Raw genomic sequence first — 20,195 nt, 5'->3', positions numbered from 1 at the left:
ATGAAAGTCTTTCACCCAGTGCAGCTGATAACAGCCAGGCATTACAAGCAAGAGCCCGAGGGAATGAACTTATCCCTAACGCAGCCTCTGTCTTGGACAGCCTCAGTGGCCCATCAAAAGTAACTCAGTTCAGTCATTGATACTAAAAAATAAAATATTTAAATAGCGGGTTATTTTAGGTCAACTGTTGTATCTTAGTCTGTCTCCCCTCACTCCCCTGCGACGTTTTGGCCAAATTTTCTTCCAGACTCTCAGAGGGAGTGTAACCATGCATAACAATATTTTTAAAAATACAAATAAATAAGAAATTATAACCAGAAGATGGCAATCCAAACCCAAGGAAAGCACCGCTTCAGTGAGCACGGGCCACCAAAGGCCACTGCTCCTCCGCCAACCCCTAGGTACCGTGGCACGGCAAGAATGCAAACGTATCCTTAACGCCTCACTGCAAGTCCCACCATCAAGATGCAGGAGGGCAGGCCAGGCTCTGGGAGCACAAGCCAGGTCTTCTTTCAGTTCTGCCAGCATCGCTGCACAGTTACACTGCGCAGAAGACAAAGCAGGAACACGCGACAGGACAGCAAACGCTCACTAGCGTGGGGCTTTACCTGAAGCGAGTGTTAAGGCGCGCTGTGCCCTCCGTCCAGCCTCAGCAGTCATGACACGTAAAAAAAAATAAGAAAAGGTTTAAAGTTCGCCCGGCAACTACCGAGCAGGATTTATCACGTCCTCTCGAAGCACACGCTGAGAGGCTTTGGTGAAACGAGGCCAGACGGGCGGCTGGGGACGGCCCGGTGCTGCTCCCCAGGGGATGGATGTGCACCGGCCTGCGGGAGGAGGTGGGTGTCCCAGCGCCCGGGGGGCTGCGCTGGGCTGCGGGAGGATGCTCCGGGCCCGCGGCTGGAGCCAAGCGGGGAGCTGCCGGCCGGCGACGGCTGAGCTGCACCCCTGCTCCCGGCGGGAGGGCTCCGGGCTGCCAGGGCTCTGCCCGGAGCGGGGCTGCGGCTGACGCCGCCCCGCCGCCACCCCCTGCTCCCCGCGCATCCCCCGGACACACCGACCCTGCGCCTCGTCCCCCAAGCGCCCACCCGCCCCGTCCCCTCCGCCACCCCCCGGCTCCGGGGCCGGCTCCGGGGCCGGCTCCCCCCGCAGCCTCCCCCGCTCGGCCGGCGGCGGCGGCGCAGGAGCCCGCGGGGGGCCGCGCAGGAGGCGCGTTCCGCCGCCGCCGCCGCTGCCGGCGCTGCCGGCGCCGCCGCCTCCCCGCCCCGCCGCCGCCGCCATGGCGGGTCGGAGCCGCGGCGCTGGGCGGCGGCTGCTGCTGCTGCTGCTCCTGGCCGGCTCCGCCGCCAGCCCGGCGGAGGAGGGCGGCGGGCGGCGGGAGGCGGGCGGCGGGGAGCAGGGCGAGGAGGCGGCGCAGCCTCACCACGACTCCTCGTACAGCACCTTCGCCAGCGAGTTCTACGACCTGCGCTACCTCTCCGAGGAGGGTGCGGCGGCCGGGGCCGGGCGGCGGGGCCGGGCGGGGCGCGGCGGCCGGCGGGGCGATCCCGGCGGGGCGTGGGGAGGAGGGAGGGAGGGCCGGGGGTTGGCGGCGGCGTTCAGCACGAAGGCCAGCGCCCGCCGCCATCTTCCGCCCGCCGCCGCGGCCCGGGCGGCCTCCAGCCCTGCCGCTTGCTCGGCAGCCGGTACCGGGCCCGCCGGGAGTCCCCGCTGCCCTGCCCGGCCACCGGGCGGCGGAGCTGGGGCCGAGGGGCCGCGCGGGAGCCAGGGAGGGCGCCGGGATCCGTCCCGTCCCGTCCCGTCGCTTTGAGCGGGGCCGTCCGAGGTGCAGCCCCCCGCCCGGAAGGCTTTCAGGGGTGCTAACTTAAGGGACGTGCTAGTTTTCGTGGGGTTTGAAGCGCCCCGTGATCCCTGAAGGGGTCGGGAGGAGCAGTCGGTGCGTCGGGGTTTTGTGGGTTTAGTGGTTTAAGTGAGCAGCGGCAGAACGTGCAAACGCCCGATTTTGCGGCTCAGCTGCGGTGAAAGCCGGCGGTGCGGTCCCTCTGACAGAAGGGGCGGAGGGAAGGTAGGGTGTCCCACCAGCGGTGTTGTAGGGACGCTCTGCTGCAGGCTGCAGTGCGTTTTTCCCAACTTTACATGTGCTGGATAGTTTACCAAGGCCTCTGAATGAAGGCTGCGGTTTACAGCATCCTTTCTCCACTGGCGTTGTCAGAAATCAAGGAGAGTGAATCAGGGCTCCCAAGTGCCTGAAGTTGTGTAGGTTAAACGTTTGTTTGCAGGTGGACCTGCAGAGGACTTTCTAGTTTCACAACTAGCACTTCATTTTTCAATTGGCTGATTAGAAGAAAGTCCTGTTAAAATGTCTATGCTCGTGTCTAGCTCTTCTAGGCATTCTTCCACCTGTGATTGCAGGTCATCACTGCAGGCTGTTCCCGTTTTGATTCTCTCTTACTCCTCAATTCTATGCACTTCTTAACGGAGGATGTATTATGAGGTCCTTTCAGTATCCATTCCTCCGAATCTGGTGCCCTGAGTTTATACTTCATGCTGTCATTCACAGCTAAGGAATCAGATTTAGTTCCCTTAATGGATTTCCTGAGGCCACTGAGGGTGCACAAAGAGATAGCTGAGGCGGGATCCCTAGTTACTACCTGACTGCTTTATTTCATGTTCCTGCTCCCTTAAGTTAACTTCTGTCCTCACTGTAGCAAAGCCGTGCTCCAGCATCCTTCTCCCTTCTTGGCAAATGGAGGAGACTTGGAAAAATTTTTGGTTTTGGTTATCAGTGTTGCTTTGGTACCTGGATGCAGGAGCATCTGGGCAAGGGACTGTGCATGTGACATCTGAACAGCTCGGTTATCAGCAGACAAAGTAAATGCTAGTGGAACCCTTTAGCATTACTGCTTTTTATTCCTTCTATTCTATTTAGTAATGATTTATTCTCATTATACAGGTTACCCTTTTCCTACTGCCCCTCCTGTGGATCCATTTGCAAAAATCAAAGTGGATGACTGTGGAAAAACCAAGGGATGCTTCAGGTCAGTCTGAGATAAGAGCACAGATACTCTTACATTTGCAAATGCTGGCCAGTTGCTTTAGAGAATTTGGAAAATGTTCCATATTCATGTTAATAAATGCTCATTATTTAAGAACATACTTTATAGCTATGTACTTTTTTTTTTTGAGGAAACTAGATTACTTGGGGTTATACATCATAGTTACAGATTTATTTCATGTTTCTTGTGTTTTCGTGAAGCTCTTCCACAACCAGGGCTAGCAAGGTCATCAGAGGAATACTGTGTGTAATTAATTGCTTGTTGTACTGTTCAAATACTATAGGTTCTTACACTAAATGAGTGATAATTGCAAACACTTTGTATGTATTTAGTGGTACTTTGTGCATGGCATAATATAACATGCTTCACTGCCATTATGCCAAAATGAACTATTTTAGTTTTTTTCTTACAGAAGTGTAATAAAGTTCCACAGCAGGAAATTTCAATGAAAAGTGACATGCATTTCCAATTCCATTTAGGTATGGTAAACCTGGATGTAATGCGGAGACCTGTGACTACTTCTTGAGTTACCGTAGAATAGGCGCCGATGTTGAGTTTGAGTTGAGTGCTGATACTGATGGCTGGGTGGCAGTGGGATTTTCCTCAGACAAGAAAATGGTAAGACATGTACAGTTCTTCATGTTGGCAGCACGCACACTTTTACATGCTAGGATAGAAGTGGTTCATATTTGATCTGTCAGAGCATATAAGGAGAAACAGACTTGCTGAAAACAGAGCGCAATTTGGTCACCAAGCCTGGGAGCAGAAGCTGGGCCTACTGCCTCCCAGAAAATGATCTCATCCCTCCTAACATCTCCTTTCCCTTCTTCACTGAGAATTACAACAGTATTTCAGTTCAGCTCTCAATGTCTGAATGTGATTAGCTTTTTGCCTTTCTGTTAGAAAAGCCCTAGGAGTGAGCCAATTCACATGGAAATGTCCTGTTGTGCATTAGTGAGTGGTACTTGGACAAAAGGCACATCAGAAACTAAGTAGCACCTAATTTTATTCTTCAGTAAATCAGCTGACTTTCAGTGATAGAAATATAGATTTCACCACTAAACTTTGGAAATATCTTTTGATTTTTCATTCCTGTGTATTTGTTCCAGGGGAGCCACAAATGAGTGGCAAAATGACTACTGGTAATTGAAACTCTAGAAAGTAATGTTGTTGAGATTCCTTTTAGCTGTCCTGGATTTTTTTTTTGTTTGATTTTATGCTCATCCCTGTATTTACTGTTTCATTCAAAAGCTTCACTTTTAATTGTATGTCTATGAGCAAAAGAAGAGCATACACTGTATGGACTTTAGAAAACCTGAGCCATAGACAACTAATACAAATGTGTTTTGTCTGTGATCTGTAGTAAAATGTTTAGGATTAAAATGCAGTTCATAATTAAGGTGTTCATGTACAGAAACACTCCCGAGTATTTAAAAATATACCCAGCCTATGTTGTAAAACACGTCAGAGGACAAGAGTGTTTCTTGTATAGTCGTAAGCAATAGTCTGAAAAAAGATACAGAATTTAGAATCCTAGGCTGGGACCCACAAAAGTCAGTGGCAAGACTCACACTGACTTGACACCTTTGTTATTGAACTCAAAATGAGAAATAGAAAGAAAATGAGAGGGCAAGTGGTGTTTTTCAGTCATTGCTATGTATGTTTTAATATGACACTGTAAATAAGCCAAATAAACCTGGCAGTCTTTTGTGTCATAAAGAACAGTTAATAAGAAACTGTTCATGTTTAGTGTTATGAGGAACAGTTCTTCAGCCAAATTCTGGGACAAGTTTAGGTGCCTGGCAATGCAAGTACTCAACAGGATTTTCAAAGCAGCTCAGCACCTTTAGGTATTTGGCCCCAAGCTGTCAGAGATTTGTAACTCTGATATACCTGCAGTAGATCCCAGGGTCCCACCGCCTGTACCTCATCAGCCCTTTGGAAAGCACCCCTTACATTTCAGCCCAGATACACCAAGCAGCATGGTAGGTCTCAACGTACAGTAAAAAGAATAAAGCAAGCATAAAGTAAAAAGTTTTGCTTTGAGATTTGCTGTGTATGCAAACTAATGCCTATCAGTCAGCTGGGCTAAACCAGCTACCATTTGTCTGCCTCTCTTGTTCCCCTGCTGACTTCATACTCCGTCATAACTTCCAGGATGTTTTTGTATCCTGGGATACAGAGGCTGTAATGGTAAAATGGGTCTGGAACAAAACAGCTTGGCTGTGAGAAGTGGGCTGTGCCATGGATACACTAATCAAAATGGTGTGGCCTGGATAACTACAGAAATTCCGGAAAAAAAAACAAACCTATTTTATATCCTCAATAGGTTTTTTTTCAAAGTCCTGTGACCTATTTCTTTGTCTGGAACAACATTTTGCTTTTCCACTTGCAGTCTTTTGTGCCTCGGCAGGATTTTGTAATGTCATTCTATTAACTGAGATTCAGAATGCTTTTTTCCTTCCTTTTAATTTTTTTTCTATGTGAAAACAGCTTCAGTTTTGCCTCTGTACTTAAAAGAATGACCGATTTGCACTAAGATACATAAAAACTAAACTTGGAAAATAAGTTACACAGAGCAAAGATGGGCTCAAGATAGAAGCTGGAAAGGTTGCCTGCAGCAGCGCCAAGGTTCAGTCACGCATTTTACCTAGTTGTCCCCTTTTCATAGAATCCTAGGGGTTGGAAGGGACCTCGAAAGATCATCTAGTCCAACCCCCCCTGCCAGAGCAGGGTCACCTAGAGTACATCACATAGGAACGCATCCAGGTGGGTTTTGAATGTCTCCAGTGAAGGAGACTCCACAACCTCTCTGGGCAGCCTGTTCCAGTGCTCTGTCACTCTTACAGTAAAAAAATTTTTTCGGATATTCACCTTGAACCTCCTATGCTCCAATTTACACCCATTACCCCTTGTCCTATCACTGGTCATCACTGAGAAGAGCCTAACTCCATCTCCCTGACACTCACCCCTTACATATTTGTAAACATTGATGAGGTCACCCCTCAGCCTCCTTTTCTCCAAGCTAAAGAGACCCAGCTCCCTCAACCTTTCCTCATAAGGGAGATGTTCCACTCCCTTAATCATCTTAGTAGCTCTGCGCTGGACTCTTTCCAGCAGTTGCCTGTCCTTTTTGAACTGAGGGGCCCAGAACTGGACACAATACTCCAGATGCGGCCTCACCAATGCAGAATAGAGGGGGAGGAGAACCTCTCTTGACCGACTAACCACACCCTTTCTAATGCACCCCAGGATGCCATTGGCCTTCTTTTCCCATCACTTTCAGCACATCTTTTACAAATCCATGTAGCAGTATTCCCAGAGAGCTGAACTGCACCTTTTTTCTCTCCTTTCACTAAAACAAAGTGCTCAGAGATGATCACACTAGCAAGCATTGTGTCTATCATCAGCATGACATAGCAGGAAGACTCACACTAGAGAAGCAAGACCTGTGTTTAATGTGGCACCAATACCTGTGGCACTGGCGTTCAAGAAAAATGCCACTCATCCAGCTTGCACAGTGTTTTAATGGTTCTAGATGCTAAGGCTTTTATGAGATAGTAGTCCTAAAATTAATGTTAATCCCTGACTGATGCAGTACCACTTTGGCCGTGACCTTGTGTAACTCTTCTAGCAACTGGTTTAATATTTCTATGAATGACCTCTACAAGCAATTGTCTCACACTTCCTTCTGTCTGATGTTTCTTGGCTTGATTGTAATGCTTGGTGGGTGTTTATATTACATGGAGAAGCACATATTGATTACTCTTTTCTCGTATCTCTTGGTGTTCTGTGTTCAGTTACTGCCTGCTGAACAGTTTTTATTTTCTCTTAAGAGATACAAGAAGTAATGCTCCCTTAAGTGAATATGAGAAGAGATTAGAAAAAAAACCCAACAGACTGGAATTTATGCTATTGTCTAGCCAGATTTTTTTAGATTTATCTTCTCTATTTTACCAAATTTTACTGGATTTCTGTCCATGATCCTATGCAGTGGATTTTGCACACATCAAGGATTCAAGACCATCAGTTTTAATGAAGCAAAATCCCAGAACTTCACAAATTACAAAAGAAAACAGCCTTCCACTGATCAATTAATTGTGTGATGACAGGGTGATACCATGTCTTACAAATATATATGTTAGGTAAAATAACTCTTAGAAAGATCCAGCAGAGAATTTGGAGACAGTAGGCATCCACTTTGTGCTATGTAACCTGACTGAAGACACACGATTAGGGAAACAAATAGTTGGGTATATGTAACTTAGAAAGAAGGAGTGAGCATCCCAGGTCTTGATTAATTTTTGATAATTAAAATTATATACATAAATGAGGAAATTATTTGTGGCACTTTCGTTTTCTTTCTACCAATATGTTTTTACCATGTAGGGAGGAGATGATGTCATGGCTTGTGTTCATGATGATAACGGAAGAGTCCGGATACAGCACTTCTATAATGTCGGCCAGTGGGCTAAAGAAATCCAGAGAAATCCTGCTAGAGATGAAGAAGGGGTTTTTGAAAACAATCGTGTAACATGTCGATTCAAGCGTCCTGTGTATGTTCCCCGAGAAGAAACCATCGTAGATCTGCACTTGAGTTGGTACTATCTCTTTGCTTGGGGTCCAGCAATTCAGGGTAAGTTGATTTCCATGCTTCTGACAGAACTTGGGTGCCAAAACTGAGCCATGTCTTTCAATTGCAATATTCTTACTGCACCTCCATTTTTTTAAATTAACTAAAATTCTGGCAGCGGGAGGTTTAAAACAGATTAGCAGGAAGAAAAAATAAATAATAGCCCTACCTCTCATGTTTTCTTCACTATGTAGTTATTATCCCCACTCCCCAAAGATAAATTTAGGAAAGGATAATTTATAACAAGAAGTTCCGAATTCCTTTGAAGGACATTTGTTGTTTACTTGAATTTAATTTATTTTATTCAGAAGTTTAATTTCAGAAAGCAGAGAAATGACCCTACTCACTGACAGTGTAATATTGCATGCTTCTGGAGATGTGAAAATTACTTGGCTTTCTACCTGTTTCTTTGGTAGGGTTATAGAAAAAAATGCATCTGATGCTATTTATTTCTGCCCTTACCTATTATTAAAGGTTCTATAACTCGTCATGATATAGACTCACCACCCGTATCAGAGCGTGTTGTCAGTATTTACAAGTATGAAGATATTTTCATGCCATCAGCTGCCTATCAGACCTTCTCTTCTCCATTCTGCTTGCTCCTCATTGTTGCACTGACCTTCTATTTATTGATGGGAACCCCATGACTGATGGAAAATAGCAAGAATCTGTCAGTGGAAGTTTCTCAGGATGGACTGCTGTACAGATGGACGATGCATTTTTCTATTGGAATTTATATCACACCACCATCATCATCTAGCTGCTTTTGAACATAGTTAGCTTCTCAGAAGAATCAAATAACCATCTCCTTTGAGTCAAAGTGTGGTTGCTGACAAATCGTTTAGGAATTTCAGTAAACACACAGGAGCATATTTTCTGTGTTGTGACTCCTTGCTTAAAGGAGACTTTTGTAAAATCAACATGTGTGTGTGTGTATGGGAGGGGTGTCTGTATGTGTGTTTAGTCGAATTTAGTGATGAACATCTTATCAAATAACAAAATTGCCTTCCAAATTGCTCCCAAAAAGCAGATTTGGAAAAACATTTCTGAACTGAAGATCAGGATACCAACACAGCAGTATAAAACTTGCTTTTCAGTGTTGGACAGTTTTCTCAGATTTTTTAATGTTTATCACTGTTTACTTGCTCTGGTACTTTCCAAAACTAAACTTGCATAATCAAGCATTAACATGTTGGGTTTTTTCAATGGAAAAGAAGTGATGAATGTCTTTATAACAATAGTGTTTCAACAGCCTTCTTGAAAGTAATGGCTACTTTTATGAGAGAAAGTTATTTAAGCAAGGGGAAGGGCGAATACAGCAATCGAAATTCTCCATACATAGGAAAAACACATGTAAAACATAAATAATATAAAAGTTCCCAATGAGCCATCAATTTTGTCTTTCTGTGAAGAAAAAACAGTAATATTACTGACAAGTAAATATGTTTTTAAGCAGTTGTGTAGTAGTACAAAGTAATCTGTTTTTCTGTGTTGTATGCCTGTGTATCCTGTTCTTGTTAAAGATTAATATGAACAGCTGGTGTTAACTTATAAAGAAATGGAAACTGAGATTATTTATAAGGAGAAATAGGGATTAGTAAGAAGAGCACTATCTTCTAGTTCCATCAAACCATTGCTAAAATGTAGTTACTGTGGAAAGAGATGAGCTAAAGAGGAAATACATTTGATTTTTATCACCAATAAATATTACAAAGATAAGTGCTAAATACTACCAAAACAGAAAGTGTCAAAAGGTTTTTATGAGCCGCAGAATACTATGAAAAACTTTGATTTCTTGTGAAGAATTTGTATTCTTCACATAACAGGGAGCACATTACATGTGTATATGTAGTAGTCAAATGTGCTTAGATAAGCTTGCTCTTTCATTTCCCAATGTGCACTAAAATTCTGTTTACATAGAATTAAAATTTTAATTGTGCCAAAGTTCTACCTAATGTGGTACGCTTGAGGACTCTGTAACATCTGGTAAAGTATGTGATGAACCTAATTTCTATTTTCATTGCTGCGCAGAGTAAAAAGATTAACTATCTTTGCTGGGTTTGCATCATTATTCACAGACTGAAGTTTGTAGACTAATTTTTTTTTAAGCTCAGCATTCTTCAAGTCTATGCTTAAAGTATGTGGATTAGGTTTGAAGATTAATTTATCACAAGCCACTCATCCCTATTTCAAAAGAAAGATGGCTTAATAATACATCTTTTCATTGATGTCTTTAAGAATTTTTTCATTTAAAATTGCTGGACTAGAGTCCAGGAGGCAAAAGAGAAATTCAGAATGGAGTGAACTTTAAAAGTGAATATAGTAGCTTTATTTAGTATACGTTACTTCTCTCAAACAGGATAACCTGCTCATCATCTGATGAAATATGTAGTGGAAGCCACCTAATAAGGAAGGTCTGCTTTGGTTCGTGATGGCTGTAAAATTTAGCCTTAAGATTGGCTGAAGCAGAGAGCTGAAGCCTTGGATCATGAGTTTTATGATCAGCAACCAGGTGAAATGAAGAAATTATTAGGGGAGATTCTTTCTCCTTTGTGCTAATTTCTAGGCAGCTGAGATGGTGCAGTTCCTGCTCAGAGATCACAGCTATTTAAATTAGCCTCAGGGTTGCTTGAGTTTCTGGCCTTGTATTAGTTTCAGGTATTTACCTGATTACCCCCTAAAGGGCTAATCTAATAATTGAAAGGTACTGAAGTAGGATAGAAACCCATTTTGGCTCCTCATTTCTTTTTTATTACATTGCTGAATAGTCTGGCTGGACACAGGCACAGGGATATAATAAAGATGACAATAGTAATACCGAGGTAAACTTGCAACACCCATAGAGTTGCTTTCTACTTACATGGAGTCAGACGTGGTTTAAAGTTTAGGCTCTGAAACAACAGCAAATTCAGAGCCAGAGCTGCTTAAGGGTATGTCTGCTGCAAAGCATGAAGTGCTACAGTCTTCATCTGTACCCATGTTCACAAGGAGGGTTAAAAATACTTCTTTATTTTGTTGTTGTTGTTGTTTTGTTGTGTTTTTTTTTCCTTTTTCAGTTTACTTGTCAGTGTGCTGTGTGGTGCTTTTGTCATCCTGTTTTTCTCTTGTTGAAGTATTAGAAGAAATGTGCACTTCTATAAAAACTTTCACCCAAGCTTCAAAGTACTTAATTAGCACTCATTAAGTATTTCTAACCAAATGGAAGGAAATAAAAGGCCACAACAAGCCGCAAAACAATCTCTTGTTTGACATTTCAAGTGATGGTTGAGTTTAGCACCAAGTTTGTTGGAGAGTGGCTCTTCTGAGTGGAAAAAGCAGGAATATGAGATTCAAGTTGACAAATGAAGAAGATACAAGTGTTTAGAAATTACTATTTGGGAAGAATATGAGATGAAAAATGCCATAAGAAAAATGAAAAGGCTTTAATTCAAGTGGCATTTAACTTTATATGATACTTGGTAAGTCTTAACATTTGAGTGGACATAGTCACTTGCCATGGAAGGTATTTTGGGTTTCATGCATTTGTTTTTTTTCTTATTAATACTGAAAAGCAGGATTGATCCCTGTTATACAAAGTTACTTACAAAGTAGCTTTATTCAAAGTCATTTAAAGTGGTAATGGCATTTCAAATTTTTAAAAAATTATTTTTCTGATTAAGTAACAGGTAACAACCCAAACTAGAGGAAAAAATCTCCCTTGGAAAAGGAGGCAGACATTTCCTTCTCCAAATCAAGTAATTTTTAGTTTCTCTGTGGTGGCTACTAGCAAGCATCTGTTAAAGAACACATATCCAAAAGTGCTTCTATTTTGAGAATTACTTGCTGCAGGGTGACCTGATACAAAGTTTGGAAAGTCTATGTTTAGAATATGGTGTCCTTTGGGTGTTTAACTTTGTTTCTCAATTAGAAAGATAGGACTGGCAAATACTGTAAGGCATTAATTAACATCCTTGAATATGTTCTTCCCATGCAGAACAAAACTCAGTTGTGACAGTTGGTTTTTATGTTAACTGTATCATCCCCCTCTGCTCACTCTGTCTGTCTTATCTAGCATGTACCCTGCTACAAATAGTAAGATAGGTCTGAAATGTCAATAATAAGGAGCATAGGAAAGAGAGAGGAATAAGTGGAGATAATGGACTTACGTGAAGTAATTTTTTTCTTCACTGGAATCAAGTATGTATGTGTATTTTTATGTATAGGTGAGATATTCCTAGGTTCTAATTGATTCTCCCTACGCCCCTTCTCCCCCCCAAAAAAAATTAAAAACGAAGCACAGTGGATTTGATAAAGTCATTGGATACAGGGTAATGTGTTCTTCAAAATTGTTATATGGGAGATGCTTTGGTTTTCAAAGAGAATGTATTGATGAGAAAAGTCTGAAATCCCTCTGTGACCTTCTTGACTGGTTTTGCAATACTTTGATAGGAAGAATGTAAACTCTTGTGTTCTCCCTCATCTGGGGAAACCCCCAAACTGGGTTAAATGTTGTCACAGATGTGTTTGGCACTGACTTCTAGTTTTCAACACAGCAATCAGAGAATGACTGGAGTGTGTTGTGTATCAGCAAACCTAGGCAGTGGTTTCGATGCTTGCTCGGGACAGCATATCCTGGGTCTGGACCAACAGGTGGAGCCCTGCAACTGCCTCTATGTACTCAATGGCTACTGCAAAATGGAAATAACAAACAGCATGACCCATCGTACAACAAATGCTTCAGATAGGCATATTGTCTTTTCCCAAGCTGTAGATAGTGTTCCTACTGTAAGAGTTAGTGTCTTGTCTTCCTCTGGAAAGTATGGTGCTCCTTGTCACTATGTCCTGTCCCGGTTCTGCAGATGCCTTACACTGTTTAGCAAGGTGATCCTGAGATGATTTAGCCCAGCTCTGAAGAAGAGTTAGTGGGTAAAGAGGACTGACACACAGCTGTCTTAATGATTATCCAGATAACCATTACAAATTGGTGTCATTTGATGATACTCCAATTTTCTATAAGCAAGTGACTGCTAAAAATCTAAGAGACAACACAGGTCTCCCAATTTTTTGTCTGTCTTATCCTTACTTTCCCATCCATTTAGTGCATCCCACTTTTACAAAGAAGCAAATTATTCTCTAGTCTTTTTTATCTCTTCTGGGGCCACTAGAAGTTTGTACCATGGCATGCTCTAGAGGCAGAATTAAAGCTTGAACTCAAACTTCATAACTTTTGTTGGCATTTAAATTGCTTTTTGTGATTCTATGTTTTTGTCAGTTTGCCACACTGATGTGTAAGCAAGGGTCCTTCCCCTCCATCACTGTTGGTTGGTTGTTTTTTTTTAATATCTCCAAATAGTTTCCCCAAGTAAAACTATTGGATAATAGCTTTAGGAGAAGGAAACATGAATTTCACAGAATTACAGAAGGTTCTTATATCACTTCTTTTGAGAGACAAGTATTGTGAGAGAGCTAGTATTTTATACAAAGTTAACTTTGTGTAGAGCCTTAGATTGATGATAGAACTGGAAACAGGTTTGAATAGTGCTGTTGTTGCAGTGTTTTGTGGAGCTGTGTATGTGCATAACTTGCATGAATTGACATCCTCTGTTTCAGCCTTGCCTGCAAGGTGTGCAATGAACTGGCAAAGCAGCCTGCCTGAGTGCTGTACAGTGAGGTGTAGGTGACTTTACACAGGCTGAGACAGAAAAGTGAAGAGACTGGTAGTAAGGCTGAATGATGAGGAAGGGCTAACGGTGTTGGCATACTACCTATTTTTGCCTGAGTTTACATGTGGCAGAGCACGTCTGGCACACCAATCACACACAAATATTATTTGATGTGGATAGAAAGAACAGAGTCTGACTTCAGTGGGCATGTAAATTTTATGCAGGCCCAAGCTGTCTGAGGGCTGATGTTCACACAAGGTCAGACTGTGCCTCGAAATGTGCTCTCCCATCAAGCGCCAAGGTAAGACCCAGAGGCTTGATCTTGCCTTCAGAGATACAAAAACCTGCCAAGACCCTGTGGACAGTGATGGCAGTCAGCTGCTGTGTATGGACCTGCTCACTGGCCATTGCACAAACTACTGCTGCAGCAGTTGGAGTATCAAAAGACGGAGAATCTACATCTTAGTGGCTTTCATTGTACAATATCTGTTTCCCTAAATACATTTTTCTTATCAGTATTTCTGTAATGGTGTGTTAGTACCTAACACAAGATCTCCCACAGCCTGCCCAGCAGAGACATGGAACTAACTGGAAGGGGTTTTTTAAAAAAATAATTCATTTTCCACAGTATAAAAATCAATCTAAAGAAAATAATTTACATTTAGGGACTGTATGTCAACTTTTCACCACATGTCACTTTTTATTAGTATGAAATAATAGCTTAATTTTTAAAATTATTTTTACAGTGGGTTCGGTAAAGTTTTCTGTGCTTAAATTTGGTTATTATCTAACTTGGGCTCAGATAGCGAGGCAAAACCAGTGTAATTTTGAAATGTCAAGGCGGATGTGTGCAGCTTGTGGAGCTGATAGGTGTGAAAAAGCAGACTGAAAGGACATATTATTTGGAAATCTGATTTGAATTGGCAATAGCAATAAACCTGCCATAAGGAAAGGGGTAGATTTTTTTTTTTTTTCCCCTTGGATTATGAAGTAGTTTAAATTGCACTCATAGATTCATAGAATATTTCAAATTGAAGAGAACCCATAAGGATTGTTGAGTCCAACTCCCTTCTCCCTGCAGGACTGCCTAAAATTAAACCATGTGTCTAAGAGTGTTGTCCAAATACTCCTTGATCTCTGGCAGGCTTGATTCTGTGACCACAGGACAGAGGGGCCTTTTCCAGGGACCAACCATCCTCTCAGCAAAGAACCTTGTCCTAATGTCCAGTCTGACCTTCCTGTGACTCAGCTTCATGGTAATTCACAACTGTTGCTTTTGCCCTAGTTCTGTGTCTCTCACCTAAGTAGGAATGTTCTTTCAAACCAGCATGAGGTTGGAATATGTGCAGAACTTCACAGCCTGTATTTTAGAACAGCTGCTGTTCTATAAGCTAGTTTTGATCAGCAATTAGAATCTATTTAGGACTGTCCTTGCAAGGTGAACTTTTATATGGCACTCTTAAAAAACTTTCTGTAAAGGTGTTTTGCTCTTCATAGACTAGAACATTAGAGAATTACCTGGTAGCAGTACGTTTCTGAGCTGTTTCTAAATGATACGTACAGAAATTCATGTTTACGTATTTAAAGAAGAAACTGAATTTTTTTAAAGTTCCAAGCAGCTGCAAATCTTTTGTGACTCCAATGCTTACTCAGGGCTGTGAACATTTTATGGCAACTGGTGATTGCAATGTGTTGCCTAGTTCAGTTTCACGCTTCTCTCTTAAGCTTGACATTGTTCAGTCCAGTTTCCTAAGATGGTTATTAATAGAAGACTAAAAAAAAGGAACAATTCACTTAGGTTGTGTACCAAGGAATAAAAAATCTTAGGTTAATGAACATATTCTTCCCAGAATTAAGATTTTAATATTTAGACAATTTAAATTTGCTGAATGTATTTTTGTGTGTGGGAAGTCTGAGAATTATGCAAGAGAGTTAAAAGCAAAAACTTAGTCTCTGCTTTGGCACTAAAAGAAGACAAAACACAGAATCCTATATATTCCCTGACTCCTAGCTGATTTTTGGGAGGGAAGAGTGATCCAGAAGAACATATAGAAATCTGAGAAATTTCCTGCTAGGATATTATGTTTGCATGTTTTTATATACCAATCTTTAGTCGCCTTCTTTGGTACAAAAATTAGCCTCACATTAGTATTTTTTGTAGTAGTATTTAAATTTTTTTTTCCAAACAAGATGAAATGACGCTAAGTTCAGTAAGTCAAGAAAATATTGTCTTATATGGTATTAGGATAACAGGAAAGGAAGCACAGATGCCGTATTTAAATCTAGGAGGAAAAAGAAATCTTATTATTAAGTACAAAATATGATACCTGGTTCTGAAATACTGGACTGTTTACGTGTAAAGCTATGATTCTATTTTTCAGTTTTTCACAGTTGGTGATAAGAAAGCAGTTATAAAAATTGAAATAGAAAAATATTAGCACAACAGATTTTCTTTAAAGCTGGAAGTATCATTCAAGTCTTGATAGAGCCAAAGCTGAGATTCCAAAACTCTTAACTCATTAGAAAAATAAAATGTTGGGGCCCTGATATTTGTATGTAATGTCCCCAGCCTTTATTTAGGCAGATATATTTTGTTAGCGTATTTGAAGAATCCTGAGTTCTGTTTAGGTTAAAACAGATGACTGGTATGCCTTGGTATTTCTGATTAATATATCCTGAGGTCTGGGTTGTTTTAACCTCTTTGCAAGCAAGCGGGCTGTCATAACTATGTTAACCCTTGCCACTTTGTTCTGAATTACATTAAATGTACTAGTTAAATCTAAACTGTCATCTCTACCTTATGATTTTGTTTGGCGTTCTCAAGACTAATACATAGATAAAAATAAGTATCTTGTAACTATAGTGCTAAGTGGTGTTCTGTGTTCTTTATGCTAGGCTCTGTTCTGTATGCCAATACCCAGCATCCATGAGAAGTCAATGAGCATTTGGTTGGGTAGGAGTGCAAAACTGGGGTTTTGTAGTCCAGAAGCTATCATCAAACTTCTCTATTTTTACACACTAGTCTTTTCAGAATAATAACACTTAATGAATGCATAATGGAACCATGGTGACCTACAAGACTACTTTACAATCAGTGCATGCCCTAAAATATTGCTTTGTAACATCTGTTTTATACCAAGTGTTTGTGTTCAAGTGAGCCTTGTTAGCTATTTGACAGTGACCGATGACAATATTTATAAACCTGTTATAATAAAAGCCTTTTTAGTCTAAGAAAATGTGTGGTATGGCATTTATAATATAAAGGGGGAATAAAAGAAGTCTCTAAGGTTGAAGAAGTTTCTGCTGCTGCCCTGGCTTAACAATTCCTTTCCGTGCCATGGACTTGAATTAGTTACTCTGACTGATTCTATGTCAGTGAGGCTGGTCATAGTAGCAGATTAACAGATGTGGGGAACTACTTTTTTTTTTTTCCTCCACCATCAGAATCACACTGAAGCTGCAGTTAAATGTAATCATCTGTATTTTAACAAAGTGTTAATCCAATTGTCATTTACTATACTTCAGCAGAAGGTAGAGGTTCCTGTGGTGACCTCTATCCTCTGTTCTTGTAACTTATTTGATGCTACTGTAATCAAGTTGCCAGTATTACAAATCTGGGTGTTCTTTAGCTACTGTCATCACTGAGAAGGGCCTATCTTGTTGCCAATTGTCCTAGTATAGAGGTGTCCTGGTGGTGAGCTGTCTGCAGAGAAATGTCCTGTGGAGAGTTGTTGGTGGAGAGTTGTCCTAGACCTGTCTTCACTGCCCCATTTGTTGGCCAGACAGAGGAGCTCCCAAAGCAGTTTTACAGACTTCTGCAGAAAAGATGATGAACTTACATTGGACATGGGGCACAGAGAGGAGGAAGTCCCACTTTAATCAGCAAGCCAAAGCAGCTGAAGAAGTCACTTAAACAGGGATGCTTCAATTTCTTAGGTTTGAGCAGGTATTTTAGCTCCCTGCTGTTGGTGGACTGAGAAGAACTGGCTCAAAGCACCAAGAAATGTATTGCCTTTACACTACGTACACAGTTTCCTGCCTTTGTAGTATTGCTACCCTATAGTTGCAGGCTGCAGGAAAGGATGGGTCTCATGAGTGTCAGCTACTTGTGCACTGTCCAAGCAATCATGATCAACAGAGGCCTTAAATATACTCTATAGAGGGTCTTAAACTGTATTCTGTTTGTCCTGTGCTATGTAACACTTGACAGATTGGAAGGCATTTTGTCACAAACCTGATGAGGCCAAAATACCCTTCTGTTACTCAGACTTGTGTAGATCCAGCTCTTGTTCCATGCACGTAGCTGCCGTGTGGGCCAACACTCCAAGACAGTGCTCTGCATTTTGTTGATCCCGAGGTCTGACTGGTGCTGTGTTTTGCATGCTGGCCCACTCAGTGAATGTCTTGTGTTGGTGCTGTTGACTGCTCTGCCATACACTTACACATTTTATTCACCTTGTTAACTGAACAAGATTCATAGTCTTCTGTGTGAGTTATTCAAGTATAGCACTGCTGGTAATACATCAAATAAAAAAGTTGTTTCTGCAATAAATTCAATCACTGCTGTAATCACTGGGTACAACCAGAGCCTATGTTCCCAAGAGCTGGTTTTAATTTTATTTTTATTACCATTTTGTAAATTAATGTTTAATTTGGAGTCATCTCATCATAGGAATTGATCTGTATAAAAGATTATTTGTTTATCTTTAGCTCAAAATGCAAAAGTATATGCTGATGACCTAAAGATGCAAAGTTTATCTTAATGATGAACTTTAAGGTTTAGATTTTTTTTTTCTTTGGTCCTGCTACTGTTGAAACTACAGTAGTTTGCTTTTGAGTATTTTTAATTCCTCTGAAGAAGATAGTTATTTTTCATTAAACTGAGGTGAATCAATAAAGTGAGACTAACTTCAACTGAATGTTCATTAACACAGGTTAAAAGAAATACCAAACGCGTGACAGGGAGGCACAGACTCATTTTTTAAATTCACAGGCCAGTGCTGACACCTTGTGGCTTTGTTACTGAGTTACTTCGTAGTTTCATGTGCTTATTGCGGGAATAAATAACTATTAACTCTCTGTTGCCAGCGTTGTCTGTCTCCTCTGCTTCATGACCACCTCTGTATCCAATACTTTGGTCTCATGTGTAAGACAGCTTGTAACTTTGGATTGTGCTGACTGCACACTGAGAAAGAACTGTGGGTGATTGGGATCTCTTGAAGGGGACTCCAAAAGCTTCAGTTCAGGGCACAAAATCATGGGTGCTAGTGCAGCAGCAGACAGAAGTTACAGGCTTCTCTCATACTAGTTAACACCTCATTTTCTGTTTCTCTGTACATAAGAGAGAACTGAGAACTACCAAAACTTTCTATGAGTACTTTAGGCACATGCATGTTTTCTACATTGACACAAAAGCATTCCTCTGCTGCCCTCTTCACACTTGAAGAATTGCTAATAGCAAAAATGAATCCAAAGGGATTGTTGGAGAACTTCTGGTAATATAGGACCCTGAAACGCACTACTTATCTGTGGCTGTAAGAAATGCCCAAGCCACAATGTGTCAATCAATGCAATTTATACCTAAATTGACATCTAATTTAAGATTGCATACCATTTGAAATCTCAAACAAAGCCAGCTGTTAAGGCTGCAGTCACTGTTTGAAATCTGTGTGGAATAAAGCTTGAGGTGCTTGTCATGTAATGATCACACATCAGCTCTCACCTGAAAGATTGTTTTCTGTTGTTTATGGTCATGTCCCTGTTATGAAGATTCATATTGTGGTAGGAATTGAGTTATAAATCTTTATTGCATTGTGAGTTTGTAGTTTTGTTTGCTTGGGATTTTTTTTTTTCTGTTTTGTGGTTGGGTTTTTTTTAATTGTTTGAGGTTTTTTTAGATTTGATTTCTGATATGTTTGGTTGTTTATAATGAGTAGTGAAACACAGAATTGCAAAGGAAAGGTTTTCTACAGTAGGGACTAAAGCCTCAGCTTACATAAATTAATAATTATAGCTTCACTCAAGTTAAAGAGGTGACATAAATTTCTATTCCTGAAGAACGTGACTGGCTGAGTCTGTTATTAATAAATAAAAATAATCAAGGAAATAAGAATCTGCCTGTAAAAATTTGATTTGCTGGCATCTGTTTACCTAACAGAAGGATTTGTACTCTCAACTGCCTCCTGTGCAAATCTTAGTTGACACTTGCTAATTGAACTTTAATGCAATAAATGTATTATAATGAACCATTAGAGTATCTTTTTGGCATGCTTCCTCCACTCTGCAGGACTTGAAGAGAAAAGGTTGCAGTACTGATGCATGCTTGTTACCTACATCAACACCCTGCCAGGAGGCAGATCCACTGGATCAAAGACCAGGGAGTGACAGGATCATTTTAAGGTGGAATAAACACTTCTCATATGGACAACTGCTTGTAATGCCTTGTCACCATCAGGATCAAATGAGGTACCTGTAGGTCTATAAATGACTCCATTGCATGAAATTAAAGCACTTTTTTTTTTGAACGTACACATGATATGTTAAGCAAATGGAAAACAAGGAGCTGCAGAAGCCAAGAGGCACCTTTATAAGCATGAATGTGTGTAACTGGCAGGAAAGGCTTTCCAGCATGGAGAAGTTGGGACGAGATTGCAAAAGCTCTAGGAAACTGGCTGGGCCCAGCCCAACCTACAGCTGTAGGAGGCAACATGATTACAGTGAGTGTGCGGGAAAAACTCTACCTTTCCTCCTTGGGATGATGACAGGGATAGGTCTTAGCTGTATTCTACTTCTTTGCATTGCTCTGCCTTTAAAAGATGGGCTATGAACAGTTGTATCCCCTTTTTGCAAGTTAAAAACAATTAG

At 41.3% G+C, this 20,195-nt stretch overlaps 1 protein-coding gene across 2 annotated transcripts; it reads left to right on the top strand.

Annotated features, from left to right (window-relative positions):
- Positions 1-1,241: 1,241 nt before the first annotated feature.
- Positions 1,242-19,751, top strand: FRRS1L (ferric chelate reductase 1 like). 2 transcript variants are annotated; one of them, XM_051611590.1, is made up of 5 exons: positions 1,242-1,487; positions 2,954-3,038; positions 3,536-3,674; positions 7,446-7,692; positions 19,618-19,751. In XM_051611590.1, exons 1-5 carry the CDS (start codon positions 1,280-1,282, stop codon positions 19,644-19,646), a joined length of 708 nt encoding a protein of 235 aa, XP_051467550.1. In that variant the 5' UTR covers positions 1,242-1,279; the 3' UTR covers positions 19,647-19,751. The 2 variants fall into 2 exon arrangements, with proteins under 2 accessions (XP_051467550.1, XP_051467549.1); XM_051611589.1 differs by lacking the exon at positions 19,618-19,751 and adding an exon at positions 8,164-19,576.
- The last annotated feature ends 444 nt before the right edge of the window (positions 19,752-20,195 follow it).

Source organism: Apus apus, chromosome 2 (assembly GCF_020740795.1).
Source record: "Apus apus isolate bApuApu2 chromosome 2, bApuApu2.pri.cur, whole genome shotgun sequence".
In the NCBI taxonomy this organism is placed as follows: domain Eukaryota; kingdom Metazoa; phylum Chordata; class Aves; order Apodiformes; family Apodidae; genus Apus; species Apus apus.
This window is presented reverse-complemented; position numbering and strand designations above follow the sequence as displayed.